The sequence below is a fragment of the Sinocyclocheilus anshuiensis genome, unplaced genomic scaffold (genome assembly GCF_001515605.1).
Source record: "Sinocyclocheilus anshuiensis isolate Anshui unplaced genomic scaffold, SAMN03320099.WGS_v1.1 scaffold807, whole genome shotgun sequence".
NCBI classification, from domain to species: Eukaryota; Metazoa; Chordata; class Actinopteri; order Cypriniformes; family Cyprinidae; genus Sinocyclocheilus; species Sinocyclocheilus anshuiensis.
The window spans coordinates 120,708-148,095 of NW_015551077.1; the positions used below are offsets into that span (position 1 = coordinate 120,708).

At 38.9% G+C, this 27,388-nt stretch overlaps 1 protein-coding gene across 2 annotated transcripts in view; it reads right to left on the reverse strand.

The window, feature by feature from the left end:
- LOC107662441 (S phase cyclin A-associated protein in the endoplasmic reticulum-like) overlaps positions 1-27,388 on the reverse strand; it is a 127,417-nt gene that overhangs the window by 1,526 nt on the left and 98,503 nt on the right. For both annotated transcript variants that reach the window (XM_016452465.1, XM_016452466.1), the window contains exons 26-30: positions 24,922-25,077; positions 18,847-19,093; positions 16,293-16,442; positions 1,885-2,076; positions 283-331 (exon numbers count right to left, since the gene is read on the reverse strand). In XM_016452465.1, the coding sequence (XP_016307951.1) occupies positions 283-331; positions 1,885-2,076; positions 16,293-16,442; positions 18,847-19,093; positions 24,922-25,077 (794 nt within the window). The remainder of the gene's footprint in view (positions 1-282; positions 332-1,884; positions 2,077-16,292; positions 16,443-18,846; positions 19,094-24,921; positions 25,078-27,388) is intronic.

Genomic DNA, 27,388 nt, shown 5'->3' on the forward strand with positions numbered 1-27,388 from the left:
TGGGGGGGGGGGGGTGGGGGGTGTGGAGAGTTGTTAAGCCATGTGTGAGCCAAGACAGTTAGTTGAAGTCCAATGCATTAACAAGCATTTTCAGGCAAAAGAAAATCGTCTCCAGGTCCAAAATGACTGGAAGGCAACATGAGGGTTTGTAAATTGTACCTTTTAAATGTACAAAAGCAAATTATATTTAAAATGCATGCATGCATTTAAGCAAAGATAAACTGATGCAAGAGAGCAAATAATCTTGTTTTTTTCCTCAAACAAGTTAAATATAGACCTTACCTGGATGTGAAGCTTTGCTGTCCGATTTGTTCTCATTGGTAGCACAGTCCTAGATTACACAAAGTCAACAGATTTTATTATTTATTCCATTTGGTCGCATTTGTGCTGCAGATAATTCTTCTATCCTGCCTAAATATGCACAACAACTATAAGTAAACCATATGTATTTAATAAACATTCACAGTTTGTGAAGTGGCTAGTGGCGCAGGAATTATTTCAGATTAAATAGCTAAATCTCTTTTTCATTTTTGAGTTTTGGATGAAGTGGGTAAAGTTTTGTCAGTGTCTTTCCATTGTTTGAACAGGTTGACGATTCCCTGTCCTTGTTAGAGTTGGAGCTAATCTCTGTGAAAGTAATGGCAGCGGTGCTGTAGTGTGGAGAGCACTGTCAGGAACAAGATGAAGGGAGAGGGTGTTTACAGGAGGCTCAAGTAGTGGCAGGTAAATCCACTCAAACAGACAGAGGAAACCATCCATTTGAGCAAAGGAAGCGGCTTCTTTTAGGGGGTGGTGGGGCGCTAGCAACAAAAAGGTCATGGGTTCGATTCCCAGGGAATAGACCAATAACTTGCATTTAAGTTAAAAGAATAAATTTACAATGTAAATTGTTAATGTTTTACTAAATGATACAATGCATTGTAAAATCTCAAATTTGGGCATGATTTGAACTGATTCGATTCCAGTTCAATTACAATAACAATTTATAATTGTTCTAAAATATGCTAAATGATAGCTGGGATACAATAAAGTATTTTAACATAAGAAAAATTATACACTACACTTTTGAATGTTCTAACACGTGCACTGTATTTATTTGATTAATCTATTGTGAACATTGTTGCATAGGTTGCTTTAGTAAATCTGTTAAGGGGTGTTCACAATAGCAAGTTTAAATTAAGTGCAGAATCTGAATACTGCAAAAACAAAAAAATAATTTCAATTCATTTTTTCCCAAGATGTATTCGGTAAATGTGTTTCCAACGATTTTCAGTTGTTTTGCAGCTTCAAATCACTATCAGTGTGAACACCTCTTTATAGCTGGAACATAGTTTGAGACATGCTTGTGAAACAAACATCAACATATTTCATTACTCCATTTAGTGATGCTTATGGCACAAACATTTCTTCTATCCCAGATAAATACATACATCTAAAAGCTGTATATCGACTCCACTGTAAAGTGAAACAATGGGTTGGATGAACCAATAGCGTTATTTTGGGGCGGGACTGTTTGTCTGACTAATGGAAGACGGGAAAAGAGTTCAAGGAAGTTTTGTTATGCTAGTGGCACAGAAATGACAAATTTCAAAAGTACCGAATTTCCTTTTTATTTTTAAGTTATGGATAAAGTTGCTAAACCTAAAAAAAAAAAAAAAAACTAATACTAAAATGACAAGATTTTGATCACAATTTGCAACAGACTGTGAATAATGCTGTGTTTCAATCCCTTGAGTTTTGAGATTTATTTATTTTAGAGTTGTTTTGCAGTTTCATATCACTGTGGAATAGCCCTTTATAGCTGTAATACATAGTTTGCGGACATGTTCGTGAAACAAAGTCTGAATTGCACGTAAATGATGGTATGAAGGCCGAACGATTTACCTGTATGAAGGTGGCCAGCAGCACACAGCTCATTTCCTGTTGCAGGATGACCTTGTTCTGCAGGTTATTGTAGCAGGCGCAGATGAGCGAGGGGAAGAGCACTTTGATGAGTCGCGGGTGGCTGAAATACTGGAACGGCAGCTGACACAGTTTCTGCAACACGCTGGGCTGGCGGCCAGACTGCACAATCACCTGGAACACACACAGTGACAGCGCGCACGCACGCACACACACACACACACACACACGTGCAACCAGTGAGGCCAAAGCCACAGCCAGCTGTAAATCAACCCACCCCTCACTGCCCATCCCACACATAAATCTGCCACTAAAACAACACACAAACAGCCATTAAGAGGAGAAATAGAGGGCAGTGCCTCCCAGCGCACAATTACACTCCATAAAACACAGACAGGGATGCCTCATCCACTTCTGCTCAGTATGTACGCTGAGCACACACAGGTTCAGATTTGCCCCATGGGAGGACACACTCGAGCTCCATTCCAAAACCTAGTGAGCTGCCTTGCTACCCAGGATTGAACTGGACACGGAACCTCATAAGAGACCAATTTGTATTGTTTTATGTAGGTGCTAACTCGCACTACAGAAATTGCGCAAAGGAGACTCAATTTGCAACTGATTTCAATAGAGTTTAACGTTAGCATGTTGCTATGCTAACAGCTCCATACTTTGACAAGTTAAATAAATACTGATTTAAACAGTCCACTTTAAATGGCACATAACTGTTTTTATCATAACTGTTTTATCTTAAATTTCATAACTGTCAGTGTTGAATTAAATATATTTTTAAACACTTTCCTGCCTCAGGTATTTTGGATTTATTTTTGCACTGAGCTTTTATCCACAAAGCATTGTTCTGGACATAGAACCTCATAAGTGACCAATCTAGAGTGTTTTATATAGGTAGTAACTCAGTACAAATAACACACAAGTTAGCATGTTGCTGTAACCCCTCCGGTTCTACTCAACCACACTTGCTCCGAGCTGGATTTGAACTGGCGTTTCCAGCATGGGAGGCAGGTGCGCTAGCAATGATGCTAAAGACTGCAACCTCTAGCATCTGTTGCTAGCGTGCCTCTTGCGATCAGGGGAGTGAGGTTTACCTGCACAGCAGTTACTAGTTGGCCTCCGTTACACTCACCCTCCTAAATCTCTCTCCCATCCGGGTCATGGCACCAACATAACCCCTTTCTGGTTATACTCCCCTCACTCACTCCGAGCGGAATTCGAACCGACGCTTCTGGCAAGGGAGGCGGGCACACTAACAAGGACACCAAATACAGCAGTCTCTAGCATCTGTTACTAGTGAACTTTTTGAGATCAGGTGAGTGAGGTTTACCTGCACAGCACTTACTAGCTGGCCTCCGTTACATTGCTATGCTAACAGCTCTGACAAAGTAAAAAATAGCACACAAATATTGGTAAAATTGTCCATTTTAAAAGACGCTGTTCTATTATATTAACTATTCTAACTGTCAGCTGTCAGTATTCATTGAAATATATTTGTAACCAACATCTTTTCCGCCTTGCCTGCCACATTGGATTTATTTTGGAGTTTGTCACAATGCATTGCAAGATTGAGTTATTCATGAAGGATACATGCGACTCAGCCTTAGAATCTGGCGAGAACTTATTTCAAGGTGCACCTTTCAGTTGGGACCACAAATTTGTGATCATATTCGAAGGTTGTAGCAAATCACTGTTCAACGAAATGACAGTAAACGGTGGCCACAACCTTTGAGAACCATTTATTCTATATTAAGATCTATAACATGCTGAAATGCATGTTTGTGGCTCAGGTTTTGGAGTTGAACCTTGTTTGAGACATGCAAACAAGCCCGGTCCCACTTTAATAAATGAAGTAATACCCGTAATGCAGTTCGAACCAGGCATATGGCCCCCCTTCGCTTTCCCATTTATCACTGCCTTCAATCACACCGTCAAATACAGCCCACCTCTTAGAATTAAAACCAAATCACCACGGGTCTGGACTGATTAAACGCAGTGCTGGTGATGGGGAAAAAAACAGGGCATAGCCCCTAAATGCTACAAGCTTCCAACTCTGAGGGTTTGGGAGCATGGGAAGGCCCTCAACTAGTGGGAAGGGAACCAAAGAGTTGGGAGGTCACCACAGTAAATCCTGCCTAGAGGGATTTGGGGGGAGAAAGATGAAGAGAAGGAGGGGGTGTTAAACAGTCCCTATTACAGGTACATGTATCCGTCCATTGCTGCTCTGCCCCAAATGCAAACCATAAGGGAGGGGTAACATTCCCTGGGAAAAGGGTGACATAAATTACCAGAATTTACAAGATTTTAAAAATACTCTTAACAATACTCTTTCCATGGTATTCTCTGCTAATACCCCTCAAGGGTTTAAGAGCTTGACAAACAAAGCGATAACTCACTACTTTTATCATTTAAAGGGCGAAGCACCTTAAAATGTAGTTCTACAGCAGTGTTCAAAGGCTTTAGGTCCATGTCACTCTGTATTAGGAACTGTTTAAAGATGCCTGGCCGAAACGACACCGTGGAGCCTTTTAATGGTACTCAGAGCTGGAGTACAGTCTAGTCCATGACCGTCCGGCATCTGTCGACCAAACACCATGATTCAGAAGCTTTTCGCAGGGTTGAAATTAATGCTCTTGCTCTGCTACTATGGAACAAATGGTGTAAAACATCTGGTTGTTTTCAGCGTAGGAGCTGCGTAGTGTCAGAATGGTGGGCGAGATGAAGGAAGGTCTTTTTTCGGCCAAACGTGGAGAGTACATAATCAATCTCTCACATCAGTTCTGGATAAGACTTGGGAGTGGTAGAGATACTGCTGTATTTCTAATAATTCATGAGACTGTTAAAAATTACAATGCCGCAGACATACCGGATACCCGTTTACCTCATGAACCCTTGGGACCTTCAGTGGGTATTCAGAACTTTAGACTGATTACTTGTCATACAACAAGCAGACAAAATGCTAGGTAATGTAAATTAAATGTGAATTTTTTTTTCCAAACAGGCTGTTCCATGTGAATAACATTGGGTAGGACTTAATTTTATTTATCAGGAAACTGGTCATTAAATATCAGAATTTGCAGTCAATTATTGAAAACTACTGCAACAAAACACCACCAGCACCTGTTGATTGAAACTGGGTGAGGTCTTGGTGATTTTGACTGAAAAGACGTTTCAGAGGTTGTGCAAGTTATTACAGAGAAACGATATTGTTGAAATATGAATAATGATATTGATTTAATTGGAATCACTTTCGAAACATTTTTTTTCTTTCCAGCTGATGAATTATAAAAACATTGACAGCCAATCAGAATCCATCCTGCCTTAAAGGGCTTCAGTATTTAAAGTGGCAGTCAACATAATTGCAGCACATGCTTACAATAAACAGAATGTTACTGTGCCTTGGTGTGGACGCTAATAGTTATTGTCATCTTTATATTTATGGGGTGTGAATGGGCCTTAAAGTCCCCATGAAATCAAAATTAAAGTTTTTTTGGTGTTAGTATCAATATGTTAGTCTCAAGGTTATCTATAAGGCAGTGTGCTCCAAAACAGTGACAAAATTCGGATTTAGAAGATATAAGCATTCAAAGCTTGCAGTTCGTCACTTCCGCCAAAACGGAGCAACGATTTTTTTGACATCACCTCGTACTTCAGCTTCTCATCAAATCTTCTGACCAATCAAATGTTCTCTAGAATCCGAAGCACCCGCCCCCTACACTATAAATAGATGCTGAATCTGCGGCTGAGATCAGTTACTTGTTCACAGTGTAGTATTTCCTGTACAGTGAATGGCACGTATTGCACAATGTAGGCGATAGGGAATGATTCAGATAGTGTAAATATGCTTTCGATTGGGGCAAATGAGGTCTGGTTTCACATTGTGTCACGCGAACTGCGGCAGCGCGCACAGTCTGATCTGAACTTTGGCTCCGGTCCAGAGACGCGATCACACGGAGCGGATCATATGCGCGAGTCGGCATATATTAAACACTTATAAAACTACACAGCCTTAGCATGATTATGATCACTATTTTGTTTTACTAAGAGTTTCATATTGAATCTAGGGGGTAATCTATTAGACTGTGGCTGTCAAATACGGCTTTACCGAGCTCAACGGCTCCCGTGCAGATATAAACAAAACGCTATTGGCTAATTTAAAAAGGGGGCTGGGCTGCTCGATATGTCCCGCCCTGTCTTCCTGTTTCAGTTGAAATTATGTCACCACATAGAATAACGCTGTGTGTTTCAAGGCACTTCAGGGGACCTTTAAGACCAGAAATTAATATGTATATAACTATGTAAGTAAGTAAAGCTGATTTTTGGTTTCAAAGTGAGCTAGATTTTCACCATTTTCTCTTTGCATGTAAACATCAAAATCAGCGTTCTGTCAGCTTATTCAGTGCTAAAATGTCTGACAAGCACTTAAACGACTTTGTACTTGCATGAGATTTTGAAATTAACGTCAGTTTCATAGTTGCCAACATTTTGATTTGCTCCCTTAAAATTGGTTTAGTTTTGATAGATATCTGCATTCAGTTGTATACGTAAATTAATTTTGCAAAGCAGAATGAATTTGTGTAAATCGTTTGTGAAACCATTCTTTCCCAATTTGAGAGAGTATGAGTTGGTCTCCATCTGTGGGGGTTGCGGTTTTGTGGACATTCCGCCCACAAATCACGCAGCCATCTCATAATCCTTCAGCATGCGGTGCTTCATCTTCACACACCTAAACAATGAGCCCCCCCTCAAGTGTCCGCGGAGGGGAGATATACAGCTCTGAGAGAGCAGAGGTTACTTACTGCCCCAACCCAGGCAGCGAACTCACCCGCCTCTCTCTGGCCGAGAGAAATTACCCTGTCCCTAACCAGCCCCAAACTTGGATTAGGACCTCAGCCAAGTCCTCCTGTATCAGCATCTGCAGAGGTATCCATTCAGTCATTGACATCATAAAAGCAACGGCAGGCATTTGAACTTGTGATTCGAAGCGATCCCTCCCCCACTTTAACACAGATGGCCATAAAGAAAGGAAGAGACAAGGCCTAGTGTCTAGTGTTGGTCTTAAGTTGAGAGCACTGGATTTTTCAAATGGGGCCACGCTTTTACGGGCGGCCCATTACATAACTCCCGGCCTGTCGACTGAAAACAAAGGGAGCGTAAAGTTAACGCAGTGAAACGCAAACAAGCACACTCAGAGCGGCTCAAGGTGAAGAGGAAGGAGACCTGTGGGCCAGGGGTTTGCTCTTTGATGAAGACTTGATAAGACGGCAAAGGAGAGATGAATGGCGACAGTAAAATGGATGGCCGGTAGGATGTACGGAACCATAACGATTAAAAAAAAGTCTTTATAAAAACAATCCTTATTAGGATTGTTAAAAGAACTGGCGGGTGCAAATAGCTGTTTCAATCCTGTATCGGACACGAGGACTTAATGCAAATCCAGTAATGTTTTTCTCCTACTGTGAAATGTGTATTAAGAATATATCCAGGAAACAAAATGATTTCTGTGGTACTGCATTGAGTATTTCTTTTAATAATGGAAATAAATGATGGTTATTGGAAGTTGGCCATTGAGAATTATTACAAACTTAACCGTCATGAGGAGGGACATTAATTAAATCTGTTCAGAATAAATACCAATCACCAAAGGGGCAGAGTATAAACTTCATAAATGAGGGGTTTTCAAACTTTTCGAAACCCCCAAATATGATGATCCTCTTGCAGCTATATATATATATACATATATATATATATATATAAATTATTTTCATCTTGCATGTCCTGGCATTAATATACAAATGCATTTATTCAGTCGCAGAACAACTGAAACGGGAGACGTTTCAGATGTGCGCTCCACTTCACTTCAGCGCCAGGCACGAGTCACACGAGTGCGGAAACGGTACTGTGCTTGCGGCGCGTGCTCTTCAATTGCACGCACAAAGACACTGGCGCGCGCTGTAGCCAGTATCCTTTCACATCAAAGCGCGAAACAAACTACGTGCATGCAATGCCATGGTCAGTTAAGTCATGAAGTTACCAAAAAGGCAATTAAAGCTGCCTTATAACTGTGCATGCATGTAATATATTTTATATGAGTCACATTTAAGAACATGTCTCTGAAATGGTTTTCAAAACCATTCCAGGAGGAGCAGCCCAGCACTCTCTCACTCATCTAACACACCCGATTTAACTCGTTAGCTAATAGAGACTTTAAGACCTGAAGTGGGTCAGAAAAAGTTGAGAGAAGATATATGAGTGTCAGATCCGTGTCACGTTCAGCAGCGGCAGCTCTTAAAGAAATAGCAGCCAATCACAAACCGAGAACCCGTACCGCAACCTCTGTTCTCTGTGCTCGCGCTTGTGCTTCGTGTGCGCTGCACGCAAACAGGGCGCAAGTTCTTTCCGTTCCTGCACTTAAATCGTTTTTAATCACATTAAAATGAGAACGCAGGAATCGGTAAGCAGAATCGAAATGCACGCGTCTTATCGAATACCCGGTTCTTGGAAATTTGGAACCGGTTTTCGATACCCAAACTTACCCTTGAGTAAACTTGGGTTTAGTGGGTCGAGGTCATAATGGTGGTAGTTTATGTCTCACCCTTTTCCCCGGGGTGTGAACTTATGACTTTGTAGTTAGTAGCCTATTGACTACACCACAGAGTCTTTAAATACAGAGTTGCCAGGTTTTCACAACAAAACCCGGCCAATTGCTAAAATTCACATTCCAGGGGCTAAATACCACGTTATTGGGGTCGCTTCAAACCGCGGACATGAAAAACAACCCACGGTAACAGTGTTAAAGTAGCCCAATTCCGTGGGAAAACTGCAGACCTGGCAACACTGCTTGAATAGGAAATGAGTTAATGAGTTAAGTCAGCATGACGATGTCTTGGTCAGATTCATTATTTCATAGTTTTTTTTGAAGAACAAAACGTGATCTCTGTTTCTCCCCATCATAATCCATTACATTACACATTTCAGGTAATATAATCAGATTATTTTTAGATTACTTTTGACCTTACTCACTTATCACATTGATTTAAATAGAATAATCTTGTACCATATTGATATAAAAATACAAAAAGAAAGAAAATATATTCCATTCATTGAAATTAACCACATAAAGTGGATTAAACATTACATTACGTCAAGGTTTTCTCAAACTGGGGTTCTTAAAGGTACTGCAGGGGGTTCGTGAGTTTAATGAAAAGTTAATCATTAATTAAATCATAAAAGTGTAAAATTAAAATAAGTCATTTTAAAATAACAAATCAAAATAAAACACTTCCTAAAAAAAATGAAATATTTTATTCGCATGTCATGTGACCATTAACCAACGTCAGAGAACCGTGAACATGCAAATGTGATACTAAATTATTAAATATTTATTTTAAAATCTCAGGGGTACTTTTAGTAAATATATTAGTTGAAAGATGGTCAGATGACAAAAAGGTTTGGGAATGCCTGCATTACAAGTAAATAAGAAATAATGTGAATTTGTGCAATTTTAATGTGTTTGAAAGACAAAAGCCTTGCAAAGACATTGTAATAGATGGTTAAATAACCTACCGAGTGATAATTCAGATAAATATTAATGTGCTCATCAGTAGTTGATGCAACGTTGAAACACTTGAAATGATTTTTGTAAATCCAGTAGTAAAATGCTGTGTGGCCACCTGACTAGTGACTGATATCTCTGTGTGAATGTCCATAAAACTGGAAGACTTTCTGAGTGTATATAAGCGGTAGGATATTTTAGAAAGGAACATTTAAAAGAGGAATTTGGGAGAATCAATAAATTATGAATAATTTATTGCTATTGTGTGAATAAAATGTAATCATGTAATCCATAAAGAAGTAACTGTAGTTTGATTATGAGTATTTTGTAAAATGTAATTTAATCTAATAACAATTACTTAATTTCTGGAATCTGACTACGTAATCCAGATTACATGTAATCGGTTACTACCCAGCACTGTGTATGTATGTATGTATATATGTATATTAGTGTTTTGTTTTTTAGGCTTTTATAATATTTACTTTCTATTAAGTTGACCAAAGAGAAACAAAACTATGTACGCCAATATAAATCTAAAATAATAAAATACTTGTAATTAATTAAAACAGAATGAATGAATTAAAATCAGAATGAATTAGGCATACTTTTATATATTATTTTATTTAAATTATTACTTTTTATTCATTTTATTTATTTTAAATGATTTATTTTTACGCTATTTTCTTCGCACAATGGATGATCACAATCGCACAAACTTTTATTTTATGTTGCTTCATAAATTGGACTGCAGTGCAAAAACAGGTTTATAGTACATTTTATTCATATTTTCTGCCAAGTGCAGCATGTTAAACAGGATAAAACAACCTCAATGCTGAAACTCTACATGCAGCTATGCTTTTGCTATTCAGCACTGCACGTCTGTGAGAATGACAACGAAATAAATCTGCGTTAGTTTTGCGTATAGTGTGAAACTGGCCTAAGTGTTGTTTTTCGGTATAAATGGGAGGAGATGATGCAAGTCTCCCATGCTGCCAAGACACCTCAGCAAATTTTCGTTGGGCCCGGGATGTGTCCGCTCTTACAAAACAACTACAAATCTACGGCTCTGCCTTAAAGATGAACCAAACCGAGAGGATGAGAATGTTCGCACTGCTGATAAGACAGGAGGTCTGACTACATACAAGGATGCAAAAAGAGCACTCAGAAGAGGAAGTTATGGCTGAAAGGCCTTATCTGAACAACGCCTACAGCCCCCTCTTAACCGTCCATCCAGACAACCTGACGGCGACTGGTACACGGGCGTAAACATAAAATTAAAAGACAAAAAAAGACCTGTTAGTTTTCATCTCTCAAAGCAGAAAGAATGTTTCTTTGTCATAAAAACGGCCTCGCTCGCCAGTGTATTGGCAAAGGATCACTGACTTACTACTGTTTGCTTAATAAATCAAGTGTCATCTTCGATCCTTCGAAAGATAATCTTTTGTTCTCGAGAAGCCATTCGGACCTGGATCATGCTCAAATAAAGCATTAGACGCAAGCAAATGGAGCCCTGAACACTGAAAGATTTATGGGCAAATAAACAAAATTAAACAGCCGAAAAACAGGAAAAAATTTACAAAATTCAATAGTATGCTCAACTTGAATTCACCCTTCAGGGAGGGCGTAAATCTTCCTCACTGCCATCAATCACAGCTGTCCGCCTGCAACGTTTACAATCCCTGTTACAAGAAAATCAAAGATGTTTGGTGAATTTCCATAACACTGGCCTGCAGTGGTCTGGTCCATCTAATCAACGAGAGCTGGGTTATCACTGCAGTAATGGACTGTTGAAGGAAGCATTTCAACGTCAGTTAAACCAGGATTAGAAACCCTAGTTTGAGGGCAAAAGAGATGCCCTGCACTTGTAGGGAAGAATCAAACATGTGAAGGAGAGATAGACTTAAAAGTGAAAAAGAACGGGAGGCTAAAGATAAGACAGTGAGTGTGGTGGATTGGCTCAATCTGGCACTTTTGGAAATGTAGGGGCTAAAAGCTAAAAGGGGCTAAAGGGTTGTTAGCCTTAACCTCACTATTGATGCTAAAACACCAAGTGTATATAGATAATAAAAACAGATTTTTGCCTGGAAGCACTTACAAGCTATGCATGAGGAAGTCTGACGACTTTATCGACTGGACAAAATTTTTTTTATGACAAACCCTTATATGGCATAATCTTTAGAATAATATTTGATGGAGAATAACTTTAGTAAATGTGAATTTCATTTTAATTTTTGGATTAACAATAATGAATAGAATCAACTAATGTGATCCAGATTTGAATTAGCATGTTAAGTAAATGCAAAAATAAATAAATAAATAAATAAACAAATGGTACTGTGAATATGGTCTAAACTACCATTTAAAAGTTTGGGGTCATTTTTAATGTTTTTGAAAATATCTTATGCTCACCAAGGCCGCATTTATTTGACAAAATATACACTAATATTATGAAATATTACAATTTAAAATAGCCTATTATATTTTAAAATGAAATTTATTCTGATATGCTGATTTGCTGCTCAAGAAACATTTCTTACCAGTGTTGGAATTATCGCTTTATTATCAATGTTAAAAACTGTTGTGCTGCTTCATGTTTTTTTGAAAGCCATTATACATTTATTTTATGGATAGAAAGCTCAAAAGAACAGCATTTATTGGAAAAATTAACATTTGTCACATTATAAATGTCTTTTAATTAATTTAATGCATGCTTTCTGAATAAAAGTACTTTCAGTAATTTTCTCAAGTAATTTCTTTAAAATAAATAAATAAATAAAATAAAACAAAACAATCTTAATGAACCCAAACGATTGAGTGGTAGTGTTTCTGACATCAGCCAAAATAGAGAGTCATTTCTTTGATGAAAGATTACATAGACATTTTTTAATTTGTAATAACATGCTCTGATGAATTGTTCACAATAAGACCAGGAATGTGTGTTAAAAAGGGAAACAGAGACTATTTTGAATTCGTGTTGACTTTAAGCAATATTAAAAATGAATTTCTCTTTGCTGCTGGCCATCATTCAAAAGCCTTCATGACCCCTTGAGTACAAACACACTTCCTATCAGCTATGACGGTGCATATCTCACGCTCTAAATGCCTCTGTGACTGAGGGTCTGAAAAATATCCATGTGGAGAGAACAAATGTCCACCAGTAGTTTTTTTCTGCCTTTATGAGCTGCATTATTTCTCAGATGCACACATGTAAACACAGGCTGGCTGAATCGGAGCATGGCGCTGCGAGACAGACCAGGGTCAGCGCCGTCTTTGTCTTCTGCCAGTGCTTACATTAGTCTGAAAGAGTCAAATATTCCCGCTCCAGTCTCCATTTATCCTGTACGAGGGCCGTGTGGACATATACCAGGGCCCCTGACGCTGGCAAGTATCCGAGTGGAGAGGGGCGGGGCCACAGTGCCAAAATCTACGCTGATGTTTATGTCATTTAATTCAGTTTAAATATGAAGTGCTTTTCGTGATTGGTTGGTGTTGCTGCAGGCATACTGCATATTTAGTTGATGGGAAAAAACCACGGAAGAGAAAATTACTCAATGTGGTTGATTTTGAAATTCAGCAGGCAACCACACACACATATAAATATATATATATATATATATACACACACACACACACACACACACACACACACAGCCGTTAAAAAGTTTGGGGCTGGTAAGATTTTTAAAATGTTGATGAAAGAAGTCTCATAAGCTCACAAGGCTGCATTTATTTAATCAAAAATACAGTAAAAGCAGTAAAATTCTGAAATATCATATATCATTACTCCAGTCTTCAGTGTCACTCGATCCTTCAGAAATCATTCTAATACGCTGATTTGCTGCTCAAGAAACATTTCCTATTATTAAATTGTTTTGTGGAATTTTTGTGGAAACTGAATTTTTCTGAATTTTTTTCTTTCATGAATAGAAGTCGAAAAGAACAACAATCTGTAAGTCTTTACTGAAACTTTGAGAAATTTAATGTATAAAAGAATTCATTTCCTAAAAATCCTAATAAATCCAATAAATAAATAAATTAATAACAATCTTACTGAAATAGTGTATATTTCCCCCCTCTCTCTCTGATAGTCTGATTTTTTAGCTTCAGACTATGAATCCCATCCAGTCTGAGGATATCAAACATATTTGATTTTAGAACGCCATATTGTTTTCATTTGTCAAGCATCTCTTAATAACAAGGCACACGTTTCTGCATGAGTTTGTTGTGATCGGATGATCTTCAGTTGTTTTGTGTATGATGGCCAGTTTTTTTTTTTTACAAAGTCGGTAAGTGTATGATACCTAGAATTTTAAAATCTGCTCAGATTTAAAAAATCATGTAGTGTATTCCAGCCTTTACAGAAACGAAGTTACACAACTTACATTCCATACATTCCATAAAAACGGTTATGTTCAATATTAATGTTGATAAATGTTATGAATCAACTACCCAGAAATAAAAAAATGAAATACGCTTCAATGACACGATGGGCAAAAGATTTCAAATCTTGAATGTGATGCTGGGTAAAAAAAAGCAAATGACACATGAGCTCAACCTTTGCTTACCAACATTCCACCTGCAAACAGCCAACTAACAGCCATATAAAATGATGCCACAAGTCACAATTCATCACACAAGCTTGTGATGGCTGCACACGTGGTAGGTGAATCAAATAAACATCAAATACGTCAATGACCTACGAGCAAGAATTTTAGCCAAAATGTATCTTAGCTGAATAGCTTCGCCTCATTTTTTCCAGCTCTCTCCAGAGCACCTGCCAGTGTTGCTGCTGTTTTTAATAATAAACCCTGACATGCAGCCAAATGGCAGAATAAAACAGCAGCTTGCGTTCTGGAGGGAAGTCACAAGTTTAAAGACTTCGCAACCCCGCATTTTTCAAATTAACAAAGTGGGCTGGGAAGATATGAATATTCATGAAGCGTTATTCCCAGCCCGCTCATCGTTTAAGTTCCCCAATGTGAGCACAAAGCCCAATCATGTCACGTCCCCCTTAATTCAATCATCAACCCTCATTCAATTATCCAATATAATATGCAAATCAACCCAACAATGGCCAACAAATGCTAATTACCTACATCAAAATAATTAAATTGGACGGCGGCAGCGCAGAAGGACTGAAACGCCATAAAAACGGAGGCCGTTTCTTTAATTAAGAGCAAAAATATTTTCAATTAGAAGCCCATAAATTGCGAGGACTCTGACCCCTCCCTTCACCGTCCCCCAAGGGGACATTAAGATGTCACATGGACGAGGTTTCCAAGTGATGCACGCATAACTAAAACCCGACCGAGTGTGGCGTACTCACACCTGCCATGCAGTCGGCGGCTTCCAGGTAAACGGAGCATGCAAAGAGTATCAGAGACTCCCACTTCTTCATGCCAGGCTGATCTGTGATCTGGACTGCCAGGTTAGTTCAGCACCATTCCCCCCTCCACCAGGGCCGAACAAAGAGCGGGCCAACTGCCAGGCGGCGGATAACAATGTCTGTTCCTGCTACACAGCGCAGAGCCAACAGAGGTGGCAAAGTTGCTGCATTATTCAACAGCCTCCTTTTGTTGCTATTGTGTTGGTTGTTTGTAAGGAGAAAAGTACACCTGCTCTTGATCTAATGATGACCAAACATTATACACACCTCAGTGACAGAGAGGAAAGGATCTTTTACAGTGCTAAAACTATGCCTTGAGATACTGTATGAAGCACTATTTGTAAACTACTGTTTATTTACAAATATATAATAATTAACACTTTAATCCCATCAGTAACATTTGCTGATATATATATATATATATATATAAATAACTAAAACTGAAATATTAACAACTATTAAAAATAAATAAATAATAAAATGGCAAAACCACACAAAACTAATAAAACTTTAAAATTAAAATGAAAATAAAATATAAAAGATAAGTAATTCACAGTAGTAATAAAAACTATAACTGTATCTCAAAGACAATAAAATAACACTGATCTACACATCTACAAATATGATACAAATGTGCAATTTGTTATTTTTTATTATTGACTGTTTTTTTTGCAGCATTGCAATCCACAATTTTTTGTCACTATTAGATGTGTTACTTAAACCATCGTCCAATATAAAATGAACGTAACATTAAAACATTCGGTATCATATTCAATTCACTAAAAAATAATAATAATAGTTTTCAACAAAATATTAGCAATTATTAGCGCAAGTAAATTAAATGTGCTCACTTAGCTGTGAAAAATCTGTGATTAAATGGATTCACTACATGGTCCGTCAAAAAATATGTTTGATGTGGATATACTATTGTTGTCAGTAAGGTTTTTCAACATTTTTGAAAGCCTCTTATGCTCACCAAGGCTGCATTTATTTGATGAAAAATACATAAATGTGTAATATTGTGAAAAATATTTTTTACAATTTAAATGAACTGTTTTCTATTTTAATATATTTCAAAATGTAATTTATTCTTATGATTCAAATCTGAATTTTCAGTATCAGCTTCAGTGTCACATGATTTTTCAGAAATCATTCTAATATGCTGATTTGATCAATGCTGCACATTGTTCAGGATTTTTGATGAATAGAAAAAGAATAGGATTTATTTAAAATTGAAATCTTTTGCAACATTTTAAATGTCTTTACCGCCACTTTTTCAATTTAATGCATCCTTGCTGATTAAAAGTATATGTTTGGTGTGGGTACATTTGGTAAGAATGCTTAATATGCTAAAAATGCATCAATATATAATCATGATACCATATGTATTCATGAAACAAACGTGTTGGCACACAGTAATAATGAAGGTAATCCCACCTGGTTGTCTGGGTGGTTGACAGTGAAGTAGCCGACGCAGATGATGAGCTCATGGAGCAGCTCCTCGGAGCTGTGTTGAGAGCAGTACCACAGCAGAGAACTCACAATGTGTCTGAAGGCCAGAGACAGACCCTCCGCTCCTAAAACACACTGGACACAACAGAAACCTACATCAGAGCCTGATCAGTGGTCGAGTCAGCGAATAGCACTTGGAAAAGAAGCATTTCTGTGCATTAGAAATGCAAAAAGCCATGGAAAAAAGTTGTGCAATACAGGGATTTAGACACTATTAAAGGAACAGATCACACAAAACGTATTAATCATTTACTGATGGCTCATGTCATTTCAGAAACGTATGACTTCGTTCTTCTTCAGAACACAACAGAAGATTGGCTTTGGAGAACAACACTGGAGGCTGTTAACTTTGATTTTATGGACAAAACCAGCTTTGGAACATCATGAGGGTGATCTTTTCTCAGCAGGAGACTTGGTGCAAGAGAAGAAGGTGAAACTTGCTGCTCGTGAAGCTCGAACTGGTTCTGGAATCAGTAGTCCCACCTCAAGACCCCCCCAATTCCCTCAAACTAAAGAGATGCTATCTGCTGGTCTAGAGACAGTATTTATTAAACATGTCAACATGACTGAACGCCTCAAGGTCAGCACTGAATCTACTGACATTTCCTGCTGGGTAGGAGAGTGTTATGGGATGGAGAGTCTAAACAACCACAAACAACAACACCTGAAAATCTCAGCATATGTAATGGAAGCAAGATGCTGGATTTGTATCACCACAGACGGTCTGTTTGAATTGCCAGTGCGAACTCTGAGAATCGCTGTTGTTAGGATGTAGAATGAAGAATAATTTACATGTGAATGCTTTTGAAGCATTATCTACTACAATATTAAAACAAATATATGAGGGTCTGATCAAAACTCTGATCAACATGAAAAATTGCAAATTTGCAAGACTTTCTTTACTTTTTTAGTATCACTACTGAATATTTGTTAACACTATTGAAAGGCCTGCAAATTATGTAAATATTAAATTGTGAATAAACGTAATTTTAGTTAACACTTTAGGTTCAAAGTACTGTGTCTAATTACAGTGGTCAGTTTGTAAGGATGACATTCATATGTTGGACAGAGGTAGAGCAGATGAATGCAGCAGAGCTCTTTGCTTGTCTTACAAAAACAAAATAAACAAAAACAAATCAAAACAAACCAAACCAACACACACATAAAAAAAACAACAAAACAAAAAACACAAAACAGAACAAAAACAAATAAAAACAATCCAAACCAAAACAAAAACAAAAAACACCAAAACAAAACAAAATCAACCCAAAACAAACTTTACATTTTGGAAACCAAAATAAAAAAAAGTAACCGTGTTAAACATGATTAATCATATGCATTAACACTTTGACAGCCTTAATTGAAAAGTAATTGACATTTTTAATTTTGGAGTTCTCTGAATGCACCACCCAAGGTCAAAGACCAGTGTGCCACACGGTGACCTATATAATACAAAAATACTGGATGATGCTCAATTATCAAAAAAGCTGACGAGAGCTGGCACGAGAAACTGAAAAAGTGTGAGAGACCCAGAGTATCTACAGCAACACACTGAAGTAATTCATAGGTTTTCCGCCCTCCTCGTTCACGCCTAGGTGTTTACATGATGATTTAGCTTAGCGGTACCCTTCTTGTCTCTTTATCATGCCGGCTGAAGTACGACCGGAGCCTGTGCATGTTACGCCACTCTCCGTCCGCATTACTCACCCGGAGCTTTCAACATGACTGGCCCGGGGTCAAAGGTCAGGTGTGTTTACATCCACCGGGTTAACTTTGTTCTGTGAAGATACACTGATATCCTACCAGTGGCTCTGAGGGCATTTGGAGGAAACCCTGGCTGGACCATTAGCTTTGAGGCTTATGTCTTTACAGTCCCTGTTTGTGTGCGCAGACGTACCAACGCAATCATTAATGAGAGCCCAAGAGCTTTTTATTGCTTTCACCGTTCAGAACGTCTGTCTGAATAATGGGGCCCACATATCTGCCGCTAGCTAAAGGCCAAACCCAGTGGTCTGACTGCTGCGTTTAGAAAAAAAAACAAGCCGTGCCGCATTACTTTAAGCAGACAGGGTGGCTTCAGAGAGTTGAACTACTCTTAACAGGATGGACAGCATACCACAAAGGAGATGGTCACATACAAGCATCCTTCTGCAGGACTTTGAATCAAAGAAGCAGGATCTCACAGACTGTAAACAGGACCAGAGCAGTAAGGTTATCCATCACGTGAGGCGTAGCTCACCAGAAGGCCGTGGTACTTTTCAGAAGGTAAACGTGGTCTTGTGGACTCTATAAAACACTAGAGCCAGATACTTTTTCTAAGTGTGCTCAAGCCAGACCCTAAAAACCTAGAAATTTGGTGTGCTAACTAATTAAATGAATATTTGACCTGAAGATTTGTCAATGATATTAATTTCATTTTTCAACCATATACCATGTGACACATCTATGTACATACAGGAGCCACATCGGAAATGAATACCTGGAAGGCTGAGAGGTCCAGCAGGGCGAAGGTGTTGAGGAAGCGCAGCCCCTGGAGGGCCACCTGGATGACGGTGGGGCTGTAAGGCTCCTGGGGGCCCACGGGGCCGGCTGAGAGAGAGTCGGGGGGGGCACTGTGGAGCAGGATGCAGTACAGCATGTGAAGGACGCCCACCAGGTCGGTGCTCTGCAGGAGGGCCGTCAAACCGGTGGGGTCCTGACGTTTGTTGTCAAAGATGCTCAGGGAACTGAGAATGAGAAATATGGTTATTATGCAATTTCCACCTTTTACAGGGTGTCTACAGATATGAACAAGTTAAATTTAAAACTTTTAAAGACCTTTTTAATACCACCTTATATGAAATTTAAGACCAAACCTGTGATGGAAAAACACAGTTATGCATATGTAATATTTAATGTTTTTAATGTGAAGATAAAAAAATATCATCAGTGTCAAAAATGCTATTTATTATTACGATATACAGTGAACTTTTCATATCAGCAGACAATATCCTATACAAAATATTCCCACTAAATCACAGCATCACCAAGATTTTTGGTGGTGTAAACGATTTATTCAGAAGCAATATTTTCATCAGTGCTCTATCAGCTTTTATATAATTAAATCTGCATGTTTTTAATATTTACCCCAGAATGTTATTTACCTTTATAAAGGCCATTATTTTTTTAATTTTTTTAAATGTAGGCATCATCTTTCATGTCAGATTCTTACAATTGATCAAGAAATTCAATATACACTATAGGGCTGTTACCAATCAAATTAAATAATTTACACTGCAAAATTACAACTGCAATAAATAATGTTATGAGATTAATGTTGTAAATAAAATTTTGAACATACAAATGAGAAATGTTGGGGAAAAATGCAAACTTTTAAACATGAGACTAAACCGAATTAAATAATTTACACTGCAAAATTACAACTGCATTTATTTATTATAATACACTACTATTATTATTATTACAAAACCAATTTTATTTATTTTATCATTCTGATATAATAATAATAATTATTATTATTATTAAAATCTATTTAACTCATGCTGACAAAATTACAACAACAATAATAATAATAATGAACAAATACCACTACTATTACAACAACAACAACAATACTACTAATAAATTAATTTTAATGTAATTTTTGGCAAAATAATGAGTTGGATAAAAATGAGTTTTTATAGTTTTTAAAAATCTAAAATGTAAGACTTTATTTTATTCTATCCAATGCGATCTGTAGATTCTGCAGATGCTTCATCCATATAAAAAAAATTGCATACACAGCATACACACTGCATATTTCTTTTATAAACAGCAGGCAGTATGCCAATCTAAACATAACCGAACAGATAGCAACAGGCATTCAGAAAAAGCACATAACGTTGTGTAGAAAAGTACTCTTACTCAAATATCCACAAACAAGATCAGTCACACATGATGTGGTACAAAAGGCCACTTTGTTCAACAGGACAGGTAATACCTGTTAACCAGTGACTGACGCTCAAGAAATGAAAAACAATTCAGGGTCAGAAATACTGTTATTCTATTAGCAAGGCCAAAGGTGCTTTACATTGTATCATATATATCAGGCCAGTGAAATAAAGTTCCTCAAGTTTACGCACCTTTCAATCTGAATCACTGGCCTTTCAAACAAAGTCAGCAGAGCACAGGGCTGTTGTATAGTGCACAGGGGAAGTGTGGCAAAAGGTAGCAGAGGTGTGGTCTGAAAGCATCAGAACCTGAGGTGTTACTGGTTGCTTGCTTAAGCCGCAAAAACCAAAGACCCAGGAAGTAGGGGAGTGTGAGATGCCTGGTCCTCGTAGCTTCTAGATTTACTCGCTAGACCAGAGCTTGTCCGTTCTGATATAAATAACGAAGGCAAGCCCCATCTGTGAAGCATGCCTATGGGGCAGATATGCTTAACTGGTAACATTTGGCCCTGCTTGACTCAGGAATGAACACTGAGACACAGTGAGGGTGGCTGTGGTCTAATATATGAGGAGAGATAAAAAAGACTTTACACTTCTGAGCATGGGATCAGGGACTGGAGATCAGAGAGAAAGAAACACAATACAAAAGTACTGGGGCAATATATTAGGGCCCGCAACGTTAACGAGATTAATTAAAATCCTTAACTCGTTAAAATAATTCAACACGATTAATGCAAAATTACTGAAGCACAATTTCTATGGACAGAAAAAAATCTATTGAGAAATGGGTAGAATGTGATGGACAATGTTATCTATATAATGGATAGAGTGTGACGGAGAAATGTATAGAAAGAATGCTTTGAATATACTAAGAGATGGATAGACGTGTAGATAATGTGGAGAGAATGATATAATGTGGTGGGCAGATTTATAAAATGAATATAGAATATATATTATGGCAGTTGTAAAACATGAATGCACAGAATGTTTTAGAGAGGTGTCTAACAGAACAGATATATAAAATGAATGTATAGAATGTCCAAAGAGACTGATAGAATTTGATGGACAGACTTATAGAATGAATGTTAAGAACATATTGAGGAAAATATTTTATTTGGTGGACATATTTATAGAATTAATGTATAAAAGTATAGAGTCATGGATAGAACATGGTGCACAAACATAAATAACAATTAATGCACAGAATGCATAGAGATGACAGAATGTCTTGTGGAGATATAGAATAAATGTGCAGAATGCATAAACAGGTGGACAGAATGTGTTAGACAAATGTATACAATGAATGTGTAGAACATGCAGAGAAAAACAGAATACCATGGCCAGATGTTTAGAACAAATATACAGAAAGTATAGAATTTGATAGAACGTGGTGGACAGATGTAAAGAATAAACAGCATTTATGGAGATGGATAGAAAGTGGTGTAAATAATAAATATATATAATTTATAGAAATGGACGGAATGCGGAAGAAAGAATGAATACATAGAAATGGATAGAATGTGGTGGCCAAATGTATAGAATATACATAGTGGATGTGGACAGATATAAAGAATAAATGTACAAAGACAGATACAATGTAACAAACATATAGATAGAATGAATGTACAGAATATCTGAAGAGATGGACAGAATGTAATTAGCAGATTTACAGAATGAATCTCTAGAGTGTAGGGAGAGATTATTATAGAGGGGAGGTAAGGGCATCATCTATAAATGTGACAAACCCCAGACTGGTCAGGTGAATCTTGGGGAAGTTGAGACTCTAAGCTATGAAGCTGACATCCAAACATCTCATACACCAGTGAACATCCTGGAGCTCTCCACTCAGCAACAGTGGAGGGAAGTCTTGGAACTTGGACAACCATCTGTCAGCCAATAGCACTGGCTCCACAACTATGCAAACTCACCTCGCTCTCTGGCCATCTTGTGTTGCAGCACATTTAATTAAGACCCATCTTACCAGATTTACAGCAGCGTGTTTGTGTGTCTTAGTCAGGACAACACCCTGCGGATTAGCGGGATTGGTAACTTCATACCCCTGAGGTTCTGAGCAGAAGCGATACCTTAAGGCTGATCTGAGGCAAGATCTTCCATTACCGTCGCAACGCCAAGAGTCTGGATTTTAGTATCAAGGGCTGATCCCTAAACAGCACAAAAGGGGCTGGTTCTACAAGGTGTCACATTGCAGTTGAGGATACGTCCGTGAACACTACACCAAGTGCACTGGAGGGGAAACAGAACTTCTGGTGAGCCAAGGGGAGAAAGGAGTGTCAAGCTCGGTGAGGGGGAAACCTCACCCTCGGCAATGAGATCACAGCAAGTGCAAGAGATCGACTACTCGGGAATAAGCTTCCGGGTGGAAGCCACCTTGTCCGACTGATCTCGGCTCTGCACCCCTTATCTATGTTTAACCTTAACTGGTGTAAAAAAAATCCCCAGAGCTGGTCTCAGTTCAGAGGAGAAGGGCAGCATCCACCGACAGTCGTGATCAGTGTCTACATGAGGGAACAAAGACTTGGTTCTCACAGATTGACTGTGCATGACGAACTTCACATCTCCTGACCCTGAAACAGGAGACAGCGGAGTGGGATGAAAGTGAAAGGCCTGACAGATGCAATTTGAGCCTAACCACTGACCCCAAATCAGCATCGTCTGATTAATCCATGCTTACAGCTAAACCTGTGGTAATGCTGTTAGTGTCTACTCGACTTAGAGAGGACGAGATAAAATATATCTGGAACTTGCCATGAAACTATTTCCTTGAGGGAAAAGGGCAATTTAACAACTCAAGAAAAAATATGCCTTCTAAATCAGTCAAGGTGTCTAAAACTCTGCTGGATCCATGACACCTTGCGATTAATGCATAGAGTCTAGGTGCTTGGAGGGAATGGGGTCAGGAGCTGAATACGTCCTGAACCATTTCCTGACCCTTTTCCTGGTCTCTTTCCCAATACATTCTTGTCGCTCTACACCAGGAGTGCTCAGTCTTGCTTCTGTTGATCTACGCTCCTGCATAATATGAATCCAACCCCTGACCAAACATCTGTGCCAAATAATCAAGGTTTAGGAGTACTTTTAAAGACTGCAGAAAGAGCAGAAACCTTGCAGGAAGGTAGATCTCCAGAAGCAGGATTGCACACCCCTGCTCTACAGCAAGGAAAAGCTCTATTAGTTAACTTTAGAAAAGAAAGTCCCCTGATCCAAAGCAGAACAAGCAGATACACCACCATTTCAATCTATTCTGACTGCGACACAAGCCACAACTCATAGGCCAACACGTCATCATTAGCTCAGCACAAGCGCTCCTTGACAAGCTTTTATTCACGTTGATGATTATCGATATTTAATCCCACCAATACACTGGTAGTCGGTGACAGAAACACAAAGCACACACTGTAAGAACAAATCCCAGGGTCTGGCAACTGCAAGTGAGCAGAGCAACTCGGAAATGTCTAACACGAACCACAAAGGGACAACTTCCTGGCCTTCAGCATAGTGAAGAATGACGGAATGGAGCGTTGACTTGATTATGAAAGATGTTGATTATGCTGCTGAGCAGGACTATTAAAGAGAAGAACTGGCACTGGAGTTTCTCACAGATATTCAGTGTCAGAAGCCAAAGGATGTTGGGAGAGACACTAGAGTTGTCATAACCAGCTGGGTGGCGTTATAGCATGCAACAGCTGGAGCAGAACATAGCTGGCCAATAAAGGAGGAGCTATGACCTTTGAAATAACTCCAAAATCCAAGTGGAATGGGCTGAAATATGAATTTGTGCAAATGCAAGGACTCATTCAGACTATAGTTTGGGACTGAAACACAGTGGAGAGAGTTTCATTCAAATTGTTCTGAAACACATTAGTAGCCTGGTTGAAAATATTTCAGTATCACTTTCTTCCTACATTTTAACACACCTTACAATCAGGCCCAGACGAAATATGCATTTTTGTTTCATTTCAACACCACATTTCATGTTATATTGTGTTTTCACAATGTACAGAAACAATCACTCCTACAATGTTTACAGTGCAATTTAAAGTATGTAGAAAGCAGCAGTGCAGCATCACAGTGATTTGTCTTTTCTGCAAGTCAGGGTTAGAGGTCAAAGGCGGGATATCACAAGCTGTGACTGTGTGGTTAGCCTCTGTCAGCAGTTGTGCATGCACAAACGTACTCCGATGCACATGTGGGTGGGGCTAGTGTCAGACACTGGGAAATGGGCTGCTGATTGATGGGGCTGTTGTCTCTGGTCTGCACCTCTTCAGACATCTGAACAACAAAACTACAGTGGACTTCACCTATTTATTTAGATAGGAATGAGGTTATCTACTGGTCTGGGGATGTTTGGGAAGGCTGCAACCACTATAAATAGATACTGTGGACCTATCATGATACAGTGATAATATGATTGAACCTTGAGAACCCTATAGTACAGATTAACTACCATACCCATGGTAATTGGTCATTCAAAAGCAATTTAAAGAATACCACAATATTATAATGATGTCCCAGTATATGCCATGCAACTTTTTTGTAACTTTTTGGTCAAATTATGGATGACAATGATGGAGACATAGACAAAGTAAAGTAAAGAAACCACTTACCGACCAGTCACAGCAAAACACAACTTGCACATCCCATGGAGAAAAGCTGTGGCTTGCTCGAGAAAGGCAGTCATCTTGGGACACTCATCAATCGGTCCTTGTACGTACAGGAAACAGCCATACAGCTTGTCGATCAAGCCCATGTTCACCACATAGCTGAAGGAAACGAGGCAAAATGAGTCAGACTTAACAAAAAAAAAACCCATCTGAATCACAATCATTTCCTTGAGTGGAACATCAGTTTGATTTTGGGTACATTTATAGTCAACATTTGCTTTGCGTTGTTCGCCATTTTGGATGAATTTTCCACCAAGTTAGCCACACTACATGGCCTTCTCTGGGGTGGGTGTAAAGGTGGCTTAATATTGGGCCAAAATGAGATATCTCAAGGATTAGCATGTAGTTTTGGACTTTCTGTAACAGGCTTCACAGTGGGAGTACACTTATAATGCCATAAATGCTGTTTAAGTAGACAGCTCACGGTCATGAAGGCCACTGCAATCCAGAATGCTCCTGGCCTGAAATCTGAGCTCTCATCTGAGCCCGCAACTCCTGCCTATTATGTCTATATCTCTAATTTGTCTGGTCAAATGAAAGGTCTCAAGAGCGTGCTGGTCCGCACCCTCCTGGCTACAAATCAGGCCTAATTACAGTATTAGTGGATGACTGCGTCTCCGTGTGCCAGCTCAGATCTAGAACAGGAGGAAAGCCCCCCTTCTTCCCTCATGGCTCAGGTATTCTGTCCCTCCACCCTCTCCCACCTCCGGCACCGCCGAAAGTCTCCTGGCAGTCAATCACTGGACCTCCCAGCGAAGTCTGGGCCAGCATTTTGTGGCTCCAGCGCAGCAAAGAGCTGAGTCAGTTGCAGATCCGCATCTCACACACACCACTTTAGCCTCCGTTTCCCAGTCTCCCCAAGTCTGTATCTTTCCCCCCTTCATTCTCTCTTTTTCTACTTCCCTCATACCTCTTTTTGTTACAGCTGTCAGTCAAATGAGGCTGCACTCAATAAAGGTAATTACAATTCTCCCTCCCCCTTCTTATCAACAGGTCGGCCATCACCTGAACTAAAGCCCCTTGTTATGGCTTTATCCTCCTCTTGGGTTTGGCTCGAGCAGAAAGCAGCTTTCCACACACCATTGTGCAGCCTTTCAGACGCTTCATCCAGCCAACAAGAGCCAAAGTGATCAGTCACAATTAGGTCCAGCCAAAGGTCTAGCCAGCGGACCTGGGTGTGACTTATTCAAAGAGTTTTTTCACCTACATCAAATTAAATTCTACAAATACTGACCACCATCATTTAGTTTTCACTTTATTTTTAACATCTGACAGATACTGAGAGAAATGCAACAATTTGTTGGACTTATGAAGCTGCTAACGCTTACATTGAACCTTTGAGGTCATTTGGGAAATTAAGGTTTGAATCTGGTCTTCATACCACTTATATTACCCCCATAAATCCGTTTCCTTTTTTACAGTAAATGAAAATTGCAATAGTCACAAAACTAAAAAAGGACTTTTTTTTAACAAACAATCCATTATTCTTTTTATGGTCTTGTTTTCTGTGTCAAAACCGAAAAAAAGGTCTACTTTATTTCTTCCCTGCAGTTTTATTTTTGGTGATCCAGCCACTACTTGGCCTGTACCGGCCATGTCTGTAAGGTCACTCCACGGTCACAGCACTGGGCTTGAGACTGCTCGTGTCAAACAAATCATGGGAGGGAAAACTGAGGGATTGTGGGAAACTTGGGATTCTTAGCAGGCTGGGCTGTCTGCCTTTCCTCAGAGAGCAGGGGAAAGCCCAGCATTGGCGCTCTCCTCCACACTGCCCTACTCTAATGCTGAGTTCAACTTCAAGTCGTGCACTTCCAGAAGGGAATTTTGGCCAATGTGGAGACTAAAAACTTTGGTTTAGAGCACGGATATAAGGAGGAGTTTCCAACTAATTTAGCAAAGAGGTGAATCCAAGAACATACTCTATCCAACCAGTGTGCAGAAAGCCAGGTCTTATTACATGCACAAGGCTATTATGTCATTAAACTGGAATAGTCTTTTGAACAAATTTCCCAAATTGTCTGTCCAAGCTAACCTCTGGATCCGTTCCAGGAGGTCATTCCCTACACAAGGGATCTAATTTCAAGAAACTCTTGTGTATTTTACATTGCAAAAAATATTGTTGCTAACAAGAGTCATGTCACTCTATATGGTTGTACGGTATGTGGTTAGTGTGAACCCAACAGTAACGACTGATGGTATTTGTTTTCACCACAGCTAGCTTGCCAAGTTACTAATATTAAAGCGCCCCTATTATGTCATTTCGAATATAGCCTTTCATGCAGTGTGTAAAGTTGTAAAGCCGAAAGTGCACGATAAATAAACAGGGTTTCTACAGATATGAACAAGTTAAATTGAATACTTTTTAAGACCTTTTTAATACCACCTTATATGAAATTTAAGACCTAAACCT